The 21,052-nt window shown below is 38.4% G+C and overlaps 1 protein-coding gene across 6 annotated transcripts in view; it reads left to right on the top strand.

Moving 5' to 3' along the window:
- Nucleotides 1-21,052, top strand: part of ank1a (ankyrin 1, erythrocytic a) — a 189,115-nt gene that overhangs the window by 154,890 nt on the left and 13,173 nt on the right. For all 6 annotated transcript variants that reach the window (XM_059549699.1, XM_059549697.1, XM_059549701.1 and 3 more), the window contains 8 exons: nucleotides 342-470; nucleotides 1,263-1,382; nucleotides 1,503-1,587; nucleotides 1,732-1,806; nucleotides 2,856-2,987; nucleotides 6,998-7,159; nucleotides 17,139-17,790; nucleotides 19,037-19,376. In XM_059549699.1, coding sequence (XP_059405682.1) covers nucleotides 342-470; nucleotides 1,263-1,382; nucleotides 1,503-1,587; nucleotides 1,732-1,806; nucleotides 2,856-2,987; nucleotides 6,998-7,159; nucleotides 17,139-17,790; nucleotides 19,037-19,376 — 1,695 coding nt within the window. The remainder of the gene's footprint in view (nucleotides 1-341; nucleotides 471-1,262; nucleotides 1,383-1,502; nucleotides 1,588-1,731; nucleotides 1,807-2,855; nucleotides 2,988-6,997; nucleotides 7,160-17,138; nucleotides 17,791-19,036; nucleotides 19,377-21,052) is intronic.

Genomic DNA, 21,052 nt, shown 5'->3' with positions numbered 1-21,052 from the left:
TTTAATCTCTTTGAATATTCTTAAATATAAAGATTACAGAACATTACAGAAGCAAATGTGTTGTTAATGATGTTTCGCATGCACTTAACCAACTAATACTAGCACTTTTTCCTTTTCTTGTCTTTTTATTTATAAAAAAAAAAAACTAGACTAACTAGACTAACTGAGACTTGTCATGGCACTTGTATACTGTTGTTGTTCTCTTGTTGATCTGACTGCTTCTATTGTTCTCATTTGTAAGTCGCTTTGGATAAAAGCGTCTGCTAAATGATTAAATGTAAATGTAATATTATCAAATGTTTCATTTAAGCTGCATCTGCTGGTTGCTGTGTGTTCTGTAGGTCATGGAGGGAATGCCGCTGTATTTGGAGTGTTCAGGAAACTTGGTTCCCATAAGGAAGGCAGCACAGCAGCCCCGCTGTTTCAGCTTCCAAGCCTTCAGGGACAACAGACTGCCTGTGTCTGTCAAGGTAAAGTCTTCACAGCCAGTTACAGTACCTTTACCTTATTTCCGCTAAAATATATTATTTCACAGATAGTGAACTAGAATCTAGGTGAGGTTATTTCTTTTTAGATTTGGAGAAATGTAGTATTATATCACTTGCTCACTATTGGATCCTCTTCAGTGAATGGGTGCCATTAGAATAGGAGTCCAAACAGCTGATAAAAACATTACAATAATCCACAAGTAATCCCCATGTCTCCAGTCCATATTTTAACTTCTTGTAAAAAGATGAAAAGCTGCGTGTTTGTAAGGAGCAAATTCATCAAGACGTTTTGATTTAAAACCATTGCTTACAGCTAAAATATCCATAATCCATACTTATCCATACTAATACGTAAAAAGTCCATCTCCTGTTCTCCTTTCACATTAAAAAGACTCATATTTTAGCTGGAAGGAATGGTTTGAAGTTAAAAATATCTTAATGGATTTGTTTCTTAAAAACACACAGCTTTTTACCTCAAAAGCTACTGATGGACTGGAGTCATATGGATTTCTTGTGGGTTATTGAGATAACTTTCATTCTGATGGTACCCATTCACTGCAGAGGATCCACAAAAGAAATGGGATATTCTGCAAAATGTTTTCTTTTGTGTATAATACAGCATATATATATATATATATATATATATATATATATATATATATATATATATATATATATATATATATATATATATATATATATATATATATATATGTTGTCTTGGTATATTTTGGTATATATTTTGGTATATCACCCTCTGTCTCCTTTCCCCAGGTGAGGGACAGCAGTAAAGATCCCTCTGGTTTGTTGTCTTTCTTGCGCAAATCAACCAAATACGAAGATAGTCAACATGTGTTGTGCAACCTCAGCGTAACCATGCCGCCTTGCATCAAGGTAACATGGCAAATGTTGATAATCACTGTTCTCACGTTTACATTTCCTACACAAAAAGATGCTCACATATATAGTTAAATCTACAGCTGTTCTCTAATAGTGTTTATTTCTTTATAACAGATTATAGGAAGTGATGAGCGAAGGAGAACTCTGACTCCTTTAGCTCTGAGGGAAAGATACAGTGCTCTAAATGAACCAGCCATGGGTAAGATTGCTCCCACACTGACATCTCCTGCATGTTAAGCCCCCAAATCTCATACAACCTTTGCCTGACCCTGCTTTAAATAAGATTTGAGCTGCAGCATCAGATTGCTGAACTCTTGAGCCAATGATGGTCTGGTTTCTGCAGCATCACTGAGCGCCATGGAAAGGATGGAGTTAAAGATGGCTTTAATAGCTGAACAGTTAGGCCTGAGCTGGGCTGGTGAGTGTGAGGTTATGAATGCACTTCTTTTGCTTAACAAGCAGAATGCTTATCTGGTCATGTCTTGTCAAGGCATATCTGAATGTTATTTCTCTGCTATATATAGAATACAAAATGTTTTGACAAGTCATTTACTTTAAGGTCCAAATTTACCAAAGCTCAAGAACATTTCACATTGTCTAGCATGTGCAGAAGAGATTAAATACTGACTACCATTGACTTATTTTTTTGGCTTTACAAAAAGATTATTTTGCACAAGCTAATCTTTTATCATACTAGGGACTTCATATGGAGGCCCATTCATGCAACGTAATAACCAAGTGATAAATTAATGGATATATCAATAATAAATTGATTAAATTAGTAAATCAATTGCAATTTTTTTGCAGAGTAGTTATATAAATTAACATTTAAAGAAGATTTAACATTCTGTTTCTAAATGAACTGAATTAACTAAATATATTCTAAATACAAAATGTTGCAATGATGAGAGAATTAGGAGGCATGTCAAATCATGTCATATACTTCTATATCATAAATGCAAATAAATGCACCTTTTTCTTATTTCACTGCAATTTCATTGCCTGCAGTTGTTGTCAATAAACCCGCTCCTGCCTTCACTTAATTTGCATATGCAAATTTGAACATATTTTAAACTTGCATATTCTTCAAGAAAAGTGGAGCATAAATACAGCACTACAACATAAATCTATGAGGAAAAAAGAAAATAAATGCGCGCTGCTTTCAAAATGTTCGCCTTGTCTATTTGTTTTTATTTTGATTGCTGGATTGGATTGCTGATACATAGTTTGATTGTTGAATCATTTACTTTTTGTTTTATGCATCTGTGTATTCACCAATTTATATAATTCATATTTGATTGATATTGATTTGTCAATTTGTTATTATAATAACCTTTTATTGAGTGGCACAAATATAGCCCTCATACTTAAGAAAATTATAATTAAGTCTAAAATTAGTAATTTAATAGTGAAGGAACATATTAATTCATTCCGGGCCATAATGTGTCATATCTAATTCCTGTGCAGAGTTGGGACGTGAACTGCAGTTTAATGTAGATGAAATAAATAAGATCCGTGTGGAGAATCCCAACTCCCTTTTAGAGCAGAGCTCAACATTGCTCAACCTGTGGACCACTCGAGAGGGGAAGAAAGCCAAAAGTAAGTGACATAGTGTCCATTCACAATGATCCTAAGAATGCCTAGATTATTTTTGAGCAAATGGATCATTATTATTACTTCTAAGTCGCTTTGGAGAAAAGCGTCTGCTAAATGCATACATTTAAAATTTTAATTTAATTAAATGTTTTCATCTGTCTCATGTGACGTAACTAAATGAACATGCTGCCATATTTGTTGCTATAAGTATCAGCATCAGCATTTAATGTGCAGCACTATGGGATTCAACAAAGGTAGCTAAAGTTTTGTTTCTGTTTATAAAACTTTAGCAGAATAGCAGTCTTGCTGTGCTTTAGGCCCCTTCCTCTTATCATGCAGTCTCCTCTCTCTAACCACCCTCTACCTTCCCATCTTACCAACGCTTTCCATGCCCCCATATCTGAACCCTTTTCAAATCAGAGGTAGAAATAACTGTTGTTGAATTAAGAGGGTTTCATGTCACTTTATGGCTGCACCCCACTTGTTGACTCCATTAAGATAAGAATGTCACATTGATTTATTGTTTTTGCTAAAATATCATTAATTAGGTCTGATGTCATAGCCCCATTTGGACGGTAATTGTTTCTCATGTGGACGTCTGTAATAAAACTCATGGATTCGGATGGCAATTTAATTAATGTCATTTTAAATAAAATGTTGCGGAAGAAAAATATCTGCATTCTAGATTCGGATGGCAATAAAATAACAGACTAACTCCTGTAAATGCTGGAAATTGCTTATGTACCCATGAGAAACAGTTACTATTCGATTCAGGCTGAGAAAATTAAACACAGAATGTTTTATTTCAATCTAAAATGATTTTATTAATAATTTGTGTAGGATATCCCACCAAAAAATGCTTGGGTACAGAATCACAATGAAGAACGATCTGCTTTTGTGATATGTGTGTTTTTCCAGAGGAAGAACCAGGCTCAGATCAGAGCACGACAATAATTGTCAGTTTTCTGTCAGTCAAATAATTTCAATACAGACAGTCTATGGGTATTGTGTCCTTGTAAGACTGTACTTGAGGATCTTTAAGCATGTCTTTAGGCAGTGAGAATTGCCTATTTCCATATAAAGTTGGCCAGCATCCCAATTCTTATTCAGAATTTCGCTCTTCAAGACTCACTCTTCAAGCTCTTGATTGTTAGTGTATCAGGAAAACTTTTATAAAACAATGAGGAAGCACTGAGGAAATCATTCAGTTACCACAAAGTTGTGATATTTGTGTACTTTCACTACTTCGGCCACAGCTGGCGAACAGGTGATTGGAAAGTTACATGCAACAATTTAAATTTTTTGAGTGGGTGCCACATCAGCTTGCTAAAGGACTGTGTACTAGCTAGAACAAAACATTCATCAGTTATAATGAGTGCCACTGCACACAAAGTAAGCCACACAATACAGCCTTGCCAAAACACTTGTGGCAATCATATGAGAAGAAGAACTTTCACCAAATGTGGATTTCTTGCCTGGGACTGAAGCATTGCAGCACTGTTTCTGATACGCCCTTTAATTCTCCCTAATCAGACATACAGATTCAGGTCATCAGCTCATTAGTAGACACTCCAAGACCTGAAATGAGTGTGTGATACAAATGTGACATTCAAAATGTGCAGTGTTGAAGGGCTCCAAAAACAAGTTTGGGAATCATTCAATGTACCCAGACTGCTATTGCTTGTGGTGTAGAAGTGGTGCAATGAGTCTACTAACAGCCCAAGTCGAATGACAGCTGTAGAGGACTAGGCCCAGTCAGCTAAATTAAATGCACAGCTTACTCTACCATGGCATATTCCTTCCCAGTCCAAGCAGGATAGTGGAGACTGCAACAAAGACAGATGACAAGTGCTTGTATGAGAGGGTTATAAGAGGGCTGCAATTTTATATTAAAAGAGTACAAAGACATTTTGATATGTCATAACTTATGGAGAAAAATAAAGCAGATGGTGGACAAAGATGAAGCAACTGTGCACGTACGTTAGCATATGTGTAAAAAACATATAGTTGGACCTGCGTACCATGCATTGTGGTATTCTTGTAAATGTACATCGAAGACTGACACGGAAGAGAAATTATTGAATAAAGTCATTATTTTTGTTTTCATTTGTGCACAAAAAAAGTATTCTCATAGTGTCATAAAATTAAGGTTGAACCAGTGATGTCACATGGACTATTTTAACGATGTCCTTACTACCTTTCTGTACATTGAACGTGGTAGTTGCATTGCTGTCTATGGAGGGTCAGAAAGCTCCCAGATTTCATTGAAAATATATTTATTTGTTTTCTGAAGATGAATGAAGGTCTTGTGGGTTTGGAACAACCTGAGGGTGAGTAATTAATGACAGAATTTTCATTTTTGGGTAAACTTTTTCCTTTAAAGCTTCAAATGCTTATCTTATCACTAGGCACCTACCAGGTAAATCCAGGCAACAGTCTGCCTGTTGCACACTTCTAGTGCCACAGCACCACAGGGGGCTTGGGTCAGGGGGCCATCTCACCATTCTTCTGCACCTCAGCCCCACCTTGTGGGTGTAGACAGCCCCCAATCGGCATTACCTACAGTGTATTAAGAGGAGTGAAGCCAGCAATAGCTTGCCCTTGCTTCCCACTTCCCAAGTTCTTGGGGTTAATATTAGGCCCTATTCCATCAGCCTCACAAGTTTTTGTCAAAGTATAACTTCCCAAATCAAGAACACTGAACACTGCCACACTGGTGCACATCCTACCTTTGAATGTTTAACTTGGAGGGGTTACATGGTTTGCAAAATGCTGAAACTGTGAAAAAAGACCTTGCCTGAAATAATCTTACCTAGTATAACTCTCAATGAAACTAGAAAAACACAGACAATTAAGAGTGAAAAATGGGCTGCTGACTAACTTCATACAGGTGTGGGGCTGCCCAGTGTTGTTAGGTGAAAATTAGAAAAAACTCACTGGTCGAATGATAGTCCACTAAAGACTTTGTACTCTCCTACTGTATTTAGCATTGACTTTATGGGCCCTATAATACACCCCGCGCAATGCGAAGTAAGGCGCAGCGCAAGTGTGTTTGCTAGTTTCAGCCCGGCACTGTTCGCATTTTCCCATCCAGCGCCACGCCGTTTAGTTAGCAAATGCATTTGCACTCAATTTTGCGCTGGTCTAAAAAATAGGTGTGTTCAGGCGCATTGCTGGCACATTGCTATTTTAAGGAGCTGAAAATAGACTGCGCCATAGACCAACTCAAACCTGGTCTAAAGTCTTGCGCAATGTTTTTTCTTTGTTATTTAAAGAGCGTACACGCTGCTTATTAAACACAGGGACGCACAGCAGCACACAAACATGCCAAATATTCAAAATTAAAGGATTGCAATGCGTAAGATTTTTTTTTTTTGTAGGCTTTTTTTTGTATATATATATATATATATATATATATATATATATATGCCTACTTAGGCTATTTGCTCGCACACAAACAGCTCTGTTTCATCTCGGAGATGCGTTCTGTCTTTGCGCTTGCCAAATTCCACCGTGTAAATAGCAAATCCGTCATGGCACGAGCGCAACTGGCTCTTAAAGGGAATGGAACCCGTTTAGACAAACCATTTTTTCCATCGTTAAAATAGCAAAAGTGGATTTGGACATGCTCTGAGTGCACCTGCGCTGTGCGCTTTACACTTTGCGTTTAGATCCTTAAAATAGGGCCCTATGTCTTGATACAGCTTGTGGTTTTTTTTTTATTCTCTGCCATTGCTTTCCACATGATGGTGGCTGTAAAGAGAAGTTCACGTGACTGAGACAGATTTTTGCACAGTATCTACTAAATATGAAATTTCAAGAGTAAATAAAGATTTGTACACTTAACCCTAATGTCGTTTTGAACTTATTGTTATTTGGATGTCTTTCCTAATAGTGTCTTGAAATCCTTTGGTTTTGTCAGTGGTGTGTCTCTGTCCTCATCCTTTATGTCCAACTACCCTGTCTTCCCCTTCTCCATTTCTCCACCATCTGTGTGTCTATCACCACTGTAGTGGACAGCCTGTACGTGGCCCTCAAGAGCATTGACCGAGTGGACATTGTGAACATGTTGGAGGGCCAGGGACCACCAACAGGTCAGCAGGCAGGCTGGGAACAAGATGCTTCCAGGTCTAGGCATCATGAGAGAGACCATCTATCTCCTGGCATCACAAATGGTAAGTGAGAGACACTGCTTTGTGAAACTTTCCTCACTTGTTCCATATAAACTTTTTTTCCAAGAGCTGGCTTTTCCTCTCATCCAGCTAATAATCTGCTCCTGTTTTTTCTGCTCAAACCCTTGTCCACCTATATTTTGGCCATGAACCTAACATTTCCTCTTCCAATTCTACTGTCACCAGGACCAGAACTGAAGACACCCCTCCAGAACTATGTTATGTCGCTATTCTATGTAGTCTGTCCAAATGTTTTGACTAATTTTCATGGAAATGTTTTAACATTCCTCAAAGATCATCTCTTCCCACTGAAATTGGGAAATCTTTGAGATTAAGGAGACATTCTTGAAAGTCTAAATGAACATTTAGCATCAGACAAACCATGAAGGCTGTCACGCTACTGACTTACTTGGAGTTATCTATTCAGTTATATTTATATTAATGGGCAAAATACAACTTAAGCTCTGACAGTATCTGTGGCTTGTAGTATACATGTTTTGTAAATATGAGTGAAAGCATGTTTACATATAAATCGTGTATATCCACAATATGGAAGAATCACTTACCAACACTGTAGTGTATATAGTGTATACACTCACCAAGTATATAAATACCCTGACATCATAGAAACTATTCCCAATTTTTATTACAGACAGTAAGTATTTGATATCTGCATAGACCATATGGTGGCAAATGTTGCATCTCCTTTAATCACTTACAATCAGGCACAACAGCCTTTTTTCACCTGTTACTGAATTCTGTTTTCAAGGCATTTCACCTACAGTAGAAGACAGTCTCTGACTATCCATAAAACAATGTTGACATGGGGAAAAAAGCTCCACCCGTCAGAAGAATTTAGGTAATCCAAAGTCCATAAAGAAAAGTAGTCCCACCTCACAATGACAGTTTAGATAACTTGACCATTAAACATTTTCAACAGCATGCAACAAATTTTGTTAATACAGCTTAAGTTGTATTTACTGTATGCCCAGTTATATAGTCTGTTAGTTATAATTTCTGTGCATTGGCTACCTGGTATGTGATGAAATTTGGTTCCTTTTACCATAAACAAAGGTAACCTATAATTCCAGATATCAGTTATTCAGTAGCATTCTTCATGTGTTTTTGTGGAACCATTATCATATGCATATATTTTATTTGTACAGAAAGATGCACTTTTTGGCGACTAAAAGCCTTAGTAAAAAATGTTAGCGCTACAGATGGTGAGGGGGTAAAGTTCAGTGCAGTATATATATATTCATATCACCCTGAAGGGCTACTAAAAGGGTCATGACACAACTTCTTATTGTATTATTTTCCTTGAGGCTTACTTATAATGTATATCATAAATAATAATATTTTATTAACACAAGATCATTCTCCACTTTCTCATATCATGTAGATTACAGTATATACCAGTAAATAATCATAAATAATCAAAATTATGTGAAGCATACACATCTCAAACTGTTGCAGGTCATAATAACATATCAAATAACACAACACTGAACAGCAGTCATGGTTCTCAAGATGCACTCTTAACATTTAAACTGTTAAACAGCATCTTATGGCATGAGATGTGTTGCAGTGGTCAAAGACGTCAATCAGTAGCATAAGGGGAAAAAAATTAAGAAACCACACAAATAGACACAAATCCTGCATGAAGCACCTTTGATAGAAATAGTTGTGCCTGTTCTGTCCTTTCTTTAGTACAATACTTCACCTCTGCACAATACTACTACACAGTCATGCGCTTGATCCATTCATTTGATGTCACAAAGCTGTGAAAGTATAGAAACCAAATTGTTTTGCAGCTTTGTTTCAGTTAACACTGTAAATTGGGAAGGAAGTTTCAAAAGATCAGGGAAAATTATATTCTTCATGTCATGAGCCATTTAAGTGATATCAGATTTTAAATTAAAAGGATTTAGTTCTTGTTCAAAGTATGTTAAGATATATTAATTGTAATGGTTCAGTTTTAAACAAATCTTCTTGTTGTGGCCATCAGCCTTCACCTTTAAATCACAGTGGTCACAATTATATATGAACTGTGTATAGAGAGAACTTTGCTGTAGTGAGGTGTGTCATTACTTTATACCCCCCTTCTGTGAATTGCCAGATTCATTACGCCGGCCCCTTTTACTGACCAATACAATGCTTGTGTCTAGTCACCCCCTTGCCTCTAAGTAATGGGGTTATCATCATTGTATTTATTCTTTCTCGATTTATTCTTCAAAAGCCTTGTATTGGGTAAACACCACGCCGCTCCACAGCCATCCTATAATGCAACCCCTGAAACAGAGCCCAAGGAGTCATTCCCTTGTTGAATGTGCTCATTGAACCAGATAAGACCTCTTATGAAAGATAGGGTGTCCATGCATTTCTCTTCTGAAATATGCAAGAAAGACCACCATTTCCACTATACAGTGCAAAAGTTTATGCTTGGTGATTATTTTCCCCATGTTTGGCTTAGGCCAATGGTTCTGAATCTATTAGATCAGTCTCAGTTTTATTCCCTGTAAAATCTATTGCTTCCAGAGAGCAGGTCCACACCCTGTGCATTTGAGAGAGAGACCTGACTGTATCCTGAGATTTTATGCATGCACAACATTGTTTATGCACAGCACTGTGGTGGCATCTAGTGGTGGAGCTGCAAGAGAGTTTGTGCACTGCACTATGAACGTGCTATAGCCTGTGTTGGGACAGCTATTGAGTGACTCACCACCTTGAAGGGAGTAGTAGCTCTCCCCGTGTTTTGCCAGTTTGGATTCTTTTGCTTTTTCTATTTTAAAGATAAACACTGTGAAACTGTGGGCATTGTGAGTGCACTATTTGCGTGTCATGTTTGGTTATTGCCCTGCAGAGGGAACCCAGACAGCTACCTTCTTCTTTTTCCTCGCTCCTCTATCCTGGTTTGTCCCTCAGTGGTGTAGCAAGTATACAGATCTTTGGATAGGATCCCACTCTGACCCAACAAGTATACATATGGCTTATTGCCACTTATACACCAGTTTGGCAGGGTGATGTGGGAGGGACAGATTGTGTCTTCCTTGGTAGACAGAGCTGCTGCAGAGCCTCGTCATTCCTCTTATTCCTTATATTGTGTCAGCATCTATATCAAAACTGTACAGAAAATCCCCACTGGGATCACTGATACATCCAGGACTCTTCCTTTGTCTAATAGACTGAGATTAAGCAGCCACCTTTTCTCCTTTATGACCGTGAGGCTCTGGCCTTTTTCCATGCCACAGCGCATCTCTAAAGTCTGGGGAAGACATCTTTAACAACACCCACCAGTTTCACTGCCTGATCCTACTGTGTCTTTTCTGGCATGGCAGATTCGTTGTCCCAGATAATTGGAAATTGGTGAGCAATAAAGTGTTCAAGTCCCTGAAAGACAGTAAATGCATTGGAAAGACCATTTAGTTGAGCAAACTGTCTGCTTTTGATGGGAATGTAGAGCTTGTGGAGTCTGTACTCCTGAGTTGTTCAATAAAGGCCCTATTGGGTCATGTGGAGTATCTCATTAGCCCAGAGCATGGATCTCCCTTGGATCATTTTGGTTGTGCCTACCTCACATGGTAAGGAAAAAAATTCCAGACTACCACAGAAAAGGCTTGGTCACCTTTAGATTTTAGTTATGAGCAGAGTAAAGTATTGGTGAAGATGGTCAATAATATATTGGCGTGCTAAACCTGACAGTGCCTTTACCCAGTTAAAAGCCTTGCTAGTTATTATTAGTTAAAAATAATACTTCACTAAGCAAATTGCAAATAAACATATTTTTTGTCCATATCAGAACCAACAGAACCGAACTCCAAATGTAAACATAACCTAAAACCAAAGTGGAACACGCTCATTGTTATGCAGGGGTGTGGAGTGACTCCTAGACACAAGCATCGATGAAGTAGGGGCTTCAGTGGAATACAATGAATGCTTGTATGCTCCATAGTGTGATACTGAAATGGAAGCTATTTTAAGTTAGCATAATTTTAATGGTCTCTATCTCTGTGGAATATAGTCTGCTATGAGTAACAAGAATAGTTCACAAAACCCTAGTAAATTTAAAAGGGACCACCATGCTTTTTTGGAGTGACTTCTTGGAATAGTGGGTAAAATGGCAGTTTTCTGTTTATTCAGTAGATGATTAAACCTGTTTCCTTTCTTGATATGTCACATGCAGCCCAGCCCAGCATTCTTCCTCTCCTTCTCCTTCTCCTCTTGTGCACCTCCTCTCTGACCTTTGACCTCATACAGCCATCATGTTGACCTCTGGCCCTCATTTATCTGTCTGTCCTCAGACCAGTCGTGTGTCACCCACCCCACTCACCCCAAGCCACCCCCCCCCCAAAAAGGGAAGTTGTTGCTCTGTTCTGTGATCACCCCCCTCCATCACCAGTTGTATGCTTAGCACCCCCTACAGGAGGGAGGTGTTTCTGACTCACCTGTCTCCTTTTCTTTCTCTCTCTCTCTCTCTCTCTCTCTGTCTCTCACTCTGTCTCCTTTCACCCAAACAACCCTTTCTTGTCTTTCTGCTATGAGGCCTGTTTACATGCTCTTGTGGCACTTTCTTGGATGTACCTCATACCATAATCTCTGCATGCAGGGTCCAAAAGTAACTGTCTGCAACATCTGCCAGTGGCTGATAAAAAATGTTTGGCCATACATCTTTATGAAACTGTATGTTTCTCTTTTTTATTATAAATTAAATTAATTTCATTCAAATTTGTTTGACCCTATATGTCAATTAAACTATTTAGCCACTTTAGCTTTGGTGACATAATACAAGCATTATTTTTTTATATGTGTTGCCGCATAGAGAAAACAACGTTAATATACTACAACACATATTTTGTTTGGCAGACTTATATGATGTATATTTGCAATATTCTCATTGTTATATTTAAATCATTAGGTATCCAAGAAGCTGGTCAGTGACTTCGTTCTTTTTATGCACCAAATCCAGTTATACTCACAGTTGGCTCTTAGGTTAATTTTGGACCCTGTCTGCATGTATCACATGAGGGCATAAAGCATGAATGCTTCTCCATGGAGATTTCAATAAAACTTTAGCTTGAAGGGTTCTGAAACTGGACACAATGACAATTTACATGGTGCATGCATTACCATAAAGATAAGTCAAACAAAATAAAGTCACATCCAGTCCAGTTCAGGGAGTAATTATATTCTGTTATCGGTTGCACTTTATTTTACAGTACGTGTACTAACATGTACTTATAGTGTACTTACAGTGTATTTATCTAAGAAAGTTCTGGTAATACAAGGTAACTACATGGGGTAGGGTTAGGCTTAGGGGTAGGTTCAGGGTTAGTACCTAGTTATTACATAGTTATTGTAATTACTATAATAAGTACATAGTATGTACATGAGGAACAGGACTGTAAAATAAAGTGCTATCACTAAAATGTCTTTATGGCATATGTTATCTTCCCTGTGTGATGCCCTTCAAATAAAATATCACTTTTTGGCATGATGCCCAACAAAGGAACTTGCATGAAGTCTTTGCTGGTGCTATTCAGTCGTTGATAGTTGTAAAGCTCTTTGCTTGAGGAGCACAGTATTATGTTTGTTTCTTTGTTACCTTTCTTTTTAACCTTCTTGGTCACTGTACAATCACTTATTTATATTCAATGTTGTCATTTTCTTTATGTCTCTCTATTATCTGTGAATTTAGGGGTCCTGTTAAACTCCTCAAAATAAGTTTTTAGTTTTACATATATAAAACAAAAAAAATACTATATAAAGTATATATATATATATATATATATATATATATATATATATATATATATATATATATATATATATATATACCTATACATATAAGTATTTTCTCTATTTGTTCACAATTATGCATCTTCTGTGTGATATTGGATGTTGTTTCTGTTTAAACATATCATGTTATGGATTGGCTTGGGGTTTTTTTTCCTGTTGTTTTATTCATTTGTGTCTACTTTATTGTCCTCACAAGCTTGTGATTGTGTATTATTCATTTGTGTTTTTGTGAGTGTATTTTGTATGTCTATGTCTGTTTCCCACTCTTTGTCCATCATAAAAGGCATTTAATGCACACAAAATGCACAATAGCTAATGTAGTACTGAAATATATGTACTCAAATGGATGCTGTCCTGTTCATAGTATACGGTCATGCCCAAAAATATGGACACCCTTGGTAAATATGATCAAAGAAGGCTGTGAAAATAAATCTGCATTGTTAATTCTTTTGATCTTTTATTTAATAAATTCACAAAAATCTAACCTTTCATTGGATTATAAGAATTTAAAATGGGGGGAAACATCATTATGAAATAAATGTTTTTCTCTAATACACATTGGCCACAATTAAGGACACCCTTTTATTGAATTATTTTTTAAACCTCCATTTGCCAGTTTAACATCTCAAAATTTTCTCCTATAATGCCTGATGAGGTTAGAGAACTCCTGACAAGGGAACAGAGACTATTCCTTCATCCAGAATCACTTCAGACCTTTTAGATTCCCATCTCCATGTTGGTGCTTCTCCTCTTCAGTTCACTCCTCTCATTTTCTGTAGGGTTCAGGTCAGAGGACTGGAATGGCCATAGCAGAAGCTTGGTTTGAGCTCAGTGACCCATTTCTGTGTTGTTTTTGAGGTTTGTGTTTGGGTTATTGTACGGTTGGATGATCCAAACATGGTCCATTATAAGATTTCTAACAGAGTCAGTCACTTTTTTGATTTTTTATCTGTTGGTATTTGATAGAATCTATGATGCCATGTATCTAAACAAGATGTCCAGGACCTCCAGCAGAAATATAGGCCCACAACATCAAAAATAAAGCAGTATATTACATTGTACACATGGGGTACTTTTTATCTCTGGGTTCACCAAACCCATCTTGAGTGTTTGCTGCTAAAAAACTATTTTTTTTGTTTCATCTGACCATAGAAGCCAGTCCCATTTGAAGTTCCAATCGTGTCTGATAAATGAATATGCTGGAGTTTTGTTTTTGGATGAGCTAGGAGAATTTTTCTTGAAAAACCCTCCCAAACAACATGTGGTGATGTAGGTGCTATTTGACAATTTTTTTTAAAGGTTTTCTGACCCTGAGACTCAACTATTTTCTGCAATTCTCCAACTGTGATCCTTGGAGAGTCTTTGATAGTTTGAGAGCCACTCAAACACTCCTTCTCACAGTGCATTAGGACGATATAGACACACGACCTCTTCCAGGCAGTTTCGTAACATTTTCTGTTGATTGGAAATTCTTAATTATTGTCCTGATGGTGGAAATGGGAATTGTCACTGCTCTAGCTCTTTTCTTAAAGCCACTTCACTCATTTGTGAAGCTCAATTATCTTTTGCTGCACATCAGAAATATATTCTTTGGTTTTTCTCATTGTGATGGATGATTAAGGGCATTTGGGTTTTGTCCCCCCCCCCCTCCCCCCTATTTATATTTCTGTGAAACAGGAAGCAATGGCTGGATAATTTCATGTTCATAATCGCCCTGGAGTACTCAAAATTGTGAATATGAATGGGAATATACTTCAGAGTTATTTTACTCATAAGAATTTCTAGGGGTGTCCTTAATTGTGGCCAATGTGTATTCGAGAAAAACATTTATTTCATAATGATATTTCCCCCCATTTTAAATTCTTATTATCCAATGTAAGGTTACATTTTTTTGTGAATTTTTGTAATAAAAGTTCAAAAGGATTAACAATGCAGATTTTCACAGCCTTCTTTGATCATATTTACCAAGGATGTCCATATTCTTGGGCATGACTGTACATACTAAATTTTAATGGCTTTTGTACATAATATTTTAGCTGCATAACATACAAAATGTTTTCCGCAAATTAATTACTTATTGATCACTATATATCTCTATTTATTTATTTATTTTGGATTATTAAATAACTAATATCAACTAATATCCATTTAACCTAAAAAAAAAAACTATTTGGAAACTATAAATAAGGTCCCATAAATTAGCATTAGTAAATGCATTAATTAGCATTAAGAAACAACTAGCAGTACATTTGTAACAGTAGCTCAGGTCCATTACAACTTTTGATTTTAATGATGCATGAGTATGTTAAAATTAAAATTATCTAAGATTAATAGATGCTTTAGAAGTAGTTTTAATTGTTAAGGCATATTAACTAATGTAGTGAAGTGATGTTAACAAATGGAACCATACTTTAAAGTGTTTTGGATTTTCCAAAGAAACTATGCAGGCATGAGGTCACATGATTGAGTTTATCCACCTTCTGAACTCCCATTCCAGTGCCATGTGGTTAATATATCTCTCTGGCGTGTGTAGTGAGCTCTGTAAGAGAGGTCTTATCTGTACGGGGGTCGTAAGCTGGGGAGAGGAAACAGACTAGTCAATAAGGTCCATTGTTTATGTCAGAGTAAGAATGTTATTTTGGACAATACACATAAATTTCTCTCTATGACAATACACATCTTTCTCTTTCGAGTATAGTGTCACTTGAGTTTATTGATATGTCTCAATGAGTGTGTTTACACATCCAATAGAACACTTATAACCACCAAAATGATTGCACAGATACTATTTAAACTGAACTGAAATGATGACATCCCTGAATTCAATAATGAACTGCCTTTTTGCATTATTAACACACTTACTGTTTTTTCTAATTAATGTTGTTCAGTTGCTTTGACACAATCTTTTTGTTTAAAGCGTTATATAAATAAAGGTGACTTGACTTGACTTGACCAAAATTAGCTTTTTATAAAAACAGACAATGAATAATAAAATAGTACTAAGATGCTTACATGACCTTACATAATGTTGGCTTAACATAAAAACACACTCAATGTCTACTACTAAAAAGGAGAAGTGTATAATTCCTGCATGACTACAGACACAAATCAAACAAATAAATAAATAAATAGGTCTGTTTCCATTGGTCGAACTGCCCTTGATTAAGCATAAACCAGATTGTCCCACCCTAACCCTCTATCATTGGTTGAGCCATTTTTTTTAACAAAAAAATATACACTTCCCCTTTTAGTCTGGAGTCTATGTAATTTCCAGTTTGTTGGGAAGAATGTCTGAAACTGAACTTGAGTTTCAGAGAATGTGTTTTCAGACTTTACAACCGTATTTTATGCACAAATCTCATAAACTACAGTACATGGTTATAACTTATGACTTGTATCAAAGTTACATGAATTTTAATGAGTTAATTTCAGTTGTATGTGTTTAGTACTGTTAACAGCTGTGTATGTGTAAGACATTACCCTTCTTCATGAGAACAATGGTCATTAATCTTTGCTGGTTGCTTGCATGCATGCTCGTCTGATAGAGGCTAAGAGGCTAAAATTTCATGACTCAGAGAATGAGAGCATGGAAGATAAAGCATGTGTGTAAAGGGTGCTCTGCCCCAACTCCACAGTTCTGAGGGGTGTCTTTTACTTCCTGGTTGGTGACAGTTGAAAGGTTCTCTTTAACCCCCCTTATCTCTTGTGACAAGAAGTGGGGCAGTGACAGTCTTATAAAATTGCATACTTGGTGCTACAACAATTGCCTGTGCTCTTGCTGCTGGCCCAAAGCTGCTGTAAGCAATGCTAGCCGCCTTCCCTACTTCCTCCAGATATGTATGAAGCTGCACCACTGCATTTGCTGTTAATTCATTTGCAGCAAATTCAATGTCTGCCAACTCAACTGTGTGAAATATGTTCTCTGATTGGTTACTGTGTGCAAGATGCACTCAAGTGCCCATAGACAACTTCAGGGCATTTTTCATTGATATCTGTCAGGTATTTGGGACAAGAAATGGCTTACAGCAGTCTTGGCCGTCTCCAATTTTGCAGCTTGCTCTCCAATCCCCCTTCCCTAACCCCCCGGTCTGGAGCACATCCCTCCAGGGCTCACTTGTGTGGGGAGCTGGTTGGGGGGGTGCAGTGGGGGGCCTGTATCAGTGTGCCTCTCTCTGTGTCACTCCAGGTTACGGGCTGGTGGTACAGGAAGAACTAGTCTCACCGGCCTCCATGCAGTATAGTCTACCTTCACCACTGGGCAATGAGCCCTACTGGCAGGAAGTGTCAAGCATGGAGTGTGCACCCATCGCTACCACTGAAGAGGACACACTCATGGAGATGTCTGAGGTACAGGTTTGGCCCTCAGGCAATAGTCCTTCCATTGTGGCCGTAGAGGACTCCTCACTTGAGTGCAGCAATGCTGATGACTCCGAGGCACTACTGAACAGGAGCCTGGGCCACTCGAGGAGCGGTACTCCTGGTGCAAACGGACCAGTGGGACTTGCTACTCAGGGAGGGTTAAGTGGTTCCATTGAGCTACTTGAGGATCAATCCATTGGGGCGGATTCAGATTACAGTGCTGCTGGGATGCTGTGTCTGAGCGAAGGGGTCAACATCAATGCTCTGGACAGAGGTCAGGGGTCGGAGAGGTTAGAAGGTGCTGTAGGCCAAGAAGTCAACAACATTAAAGATGATACCAGTGGAGGTTTGGGAGAAGGAGTAGGTGATGACACAAACATAGAAGATAGCATGTCTCTCATTTCAGGGCAACAGCGAGTTTATGCTCAATTGAGTGAGTCACCTGTGCTAAGAAGACGGGCAGATCCTGGTGATGACAGGTGAGTTTTCCATTAGACTCTAAATTACTTTGTTGACCAGTAAGGACTCTGCTATATATTCCTCAGGAAGTATCATCATGTAATCGTTCTCAACTCTTGATTTTAAAGACTTTTGCAGATGTTTTTACGGGCCCACCAGGAATATGTGTCATCCTCATGTGTGTCATTTACATGCTTCAAGCATCACCAAATGTAATTGCAAAAAACTGCACTGTTGCGAATTCTCTCCAGATTCATTGTTGAGTTGTGCTGGTAGAGATGCTCAAACAAACAGTGCAATGTTTTAATAGTCCCACAGAGTTTTGTCTTTCTCTTCTGGGAAAATGGGCTGAATATATTAATGACCAGTGATCCCCCACTATAAAAAGTTTCGGCCAAATAGACTTTGGTCAGGGTAGTATTGTATTTAATTGTTGACAGGAATGAAAACCATGCTGTGAGGGATAGAAGTACAGATTACTAAATTGATTGTTCTGTTATTTAACAACATACCAGTTGTTAAAACCGACAAAACATCTTTCCAAAAGATTTTCAGTAAACAAAAACTCCATAAAATAGTTTTGAAAGTTGTTAGGTCTATACAAAGGGTGTCTAATTCTGCTCCTGGAGGGAACGTTCCTGCAGAATTTAGTTCTAACACACCTGCCTGGACGTTTCTAGTGATCCTATTCCTATTGCAATAGGACAGGGGTGTCTAATCCTGCTCTTGGAGGGCCATTGTCCTGCAGAGTTTAGCTCCAACCAGCCACAACACTCTTGCCTGGAAGTTTCTAGTGCAGTGGTGTTTAATCCTAGTCCTGGGAACCCACTAATCTGCACAGTTTGTATATTTCCCTTATTTGACACTCGCTGCTGATTTTATGGAGCTTTCACCTAATGAGCTGGTGATCTGAATCAGTGTTAAATAATGGAGACATACAAAATGTACAAAGTAGTTGGTCCCCAGAACCAGGATTGAAGAACACTGTTCTAGTGAGTTTGAAGACCTTGATTAGCTGTTTAATTATACTTGGACCTAAACTCTGCAAGCCAGTGGCCTTCCAGGTTTAGATGGCCATAGTTTTGCTTCAACCCTAATTATAGAAATCTAATTATAATTATAGAGTCTTTACGTGAGTGAAAAATTGCATGGCCTGTGTTTATTTAATGTGGTTCTTTGGAACAGAGTAAAGTTACTTCCACTCATAGTGATTACTGCCAACTACATTGTCATTTCATATTTCTAATTTTCTGTCTCATTTCTCAGGTTAAGTGGTGGGTCCTTCCTATCTTATCTACAGGATCAGGGGGCTCCAGGTTGGCACTCTGCCCCAGAACAAAACCAGAACATAGTGGGATCTCTACAGTGCTTTCTTCCTAGACTGGCAATGGAGTCTATGATGTCATCAGTAAGAGACACAGTGGACAATGATTCTAAGCAGTCTTGCCTAGCCCAGGAAGCCCTTATTGAACCGGTGCGGGACATGGGGCATTCTGAGATCATCCACGGGCATTATCAGGGAACTCAACCTTTTGAGAAAGGACTAGGCTTCCCGCACAGAGCAGCTAACATTCGGGCTTGGGAAGACATGAGTCTTAGAGGACAGGTAAGATTTGGGAAGGAACTTGATTAAGGTTCATTTTATCTGATTTCATTTGTGTTTTCACATATCATGGACATTTTTTTTATCACATATTGATTATTTGTTTTCACCTTGACCTACAATGATATGATGGATGAGATGAGGTTGACATAAGTCACAAACAATTTTGCTACAGGATCGATTATGTTATGACAATTCTTACAAATTGTTTTGGTATTCTATGACAATGACTGTCATACAACTCTGACAGCAATTCAGTGAACTCAAGGCTATAATGAGACTGGTTATCAAGGCAGATGTTATCCAAGTTGATGGTTACACTTTCTCCAGTGGGAGAGCCATGAAGGTTGGTATCTTCGCATAAAAAAACAACAACAAAGTTAACAAAGCATTGTTAACAAAGCATTTTCAAACCTAAAAGTAATTTGAAGTGACATTACGTGGTATTCTATCCTGGAGGCCCCCCAACACTGCATGTTTTCCATGTCTCCTTAAACAAACAAACGTGTTCGGTTACTAAAGTAACCTCGGTTCCCTGGAATACAGGAACGAGTACTGCGCTTATGGGAAAAACTCCTTTTTTCTCCTGAACTGAAGCCTTATTCAATCATGCAGTGAAACTGCACGGCCATTGGTTCGTGCAGTGTTATTAAAACAAACCAATGGCTCAATGGCCAAAATGGGTGGGGAATCTGGCTATATATTGGCCGCTTTGCCATAGGAATTAAGGTTACTTCCACTGAAGCAACGACTGAGTCGTGCAGCCTTTTAGCATGGCAAGGAACGCAGTACTCATTACCGTATTTCAGGGAACAGAGGTTACGTTAGTAACCGAGTACATTCCATTTCAATACTTCACTCGTACTGCGTCGAAGACGCTTATGGGAACCAAGTTCAATCACGCCATGCTAAGAAGGGGGGACGACCAACACAATCATACTTGATCTGTGATAGAAAGATATGACAATAGCAACTAGGAGCAGAATAAGCTCAATGAGGTTACGTCTGGCCTAGCCTGATCATCCCGTGTTCGTATCGCCTCCGTACCAAAGGGACCGAGTGCATACGAGCAGAGTTTGAGTCTTGGGCAAAGAATGGCCAAGAGCATGCAAATGAGGAACAAAAGGGTGACCTTTACACAGAAAGTACCCTAACATGAAGTGCCGGGACGTCTAGATTATAAAATCTAGCAAATGTGGACGGCGAGTTCCAACCAGCCGCCGCACAAATTTCTGCAATAGTCACACCACTAGACCATGCCCAGGACGAAGACACTGCTCTCGTCGAATGGGCTCTTACTCCAATTGGGCTTTGCAGGCCCAAAGAAGAGTAGGCTAGCTGGATTGCATCCACAGTCCACTTTGAAAGCCTTTGCTTTGAGACCGGTAACCCTCTGGCGCGGTTTCCAAAGCATATGAAGAGCTGCTCTGATCGCCTTATCGGCGCAGAGCGCTCTATGTAGAGTTTTAGAGCCCTCACTCGGCAAAGCAGATTCAGCTCTCGATCGTCCTCTGTGTTTTGTAATGCAAAAAGAGAGTGACCACTTGTGCTCTGAAAGGTGTGGAGAGCATCTTTGGTACATAGCCATGCCTTGGTTTCAGGACGACCTTCGAGTCGTTAGGCCCGAATTCTAGGCAATTAGGGCTTATCATGAGTGCTTGCAAATCGCCCACACGCTT

Source organism: Carassius carassius, chromosome 5 (genome assembly GCF_963082965.1).
Source record: "Carassius carassius chromosome 5, fCarCar2.1, whole genome shotgun sequence".
Taxonomy (NCBI): Eukaryota; Metazoa; Chordata; class Actinopteri; order Cypriniformes; family Cyprinidae; genus Carassius; species Carassius carassius.
The sequence above is the reverse complement of the archived record's forward strand: the minus strand, read 5'-3'. Positions and strand labels throughout refer to the sequence as shown.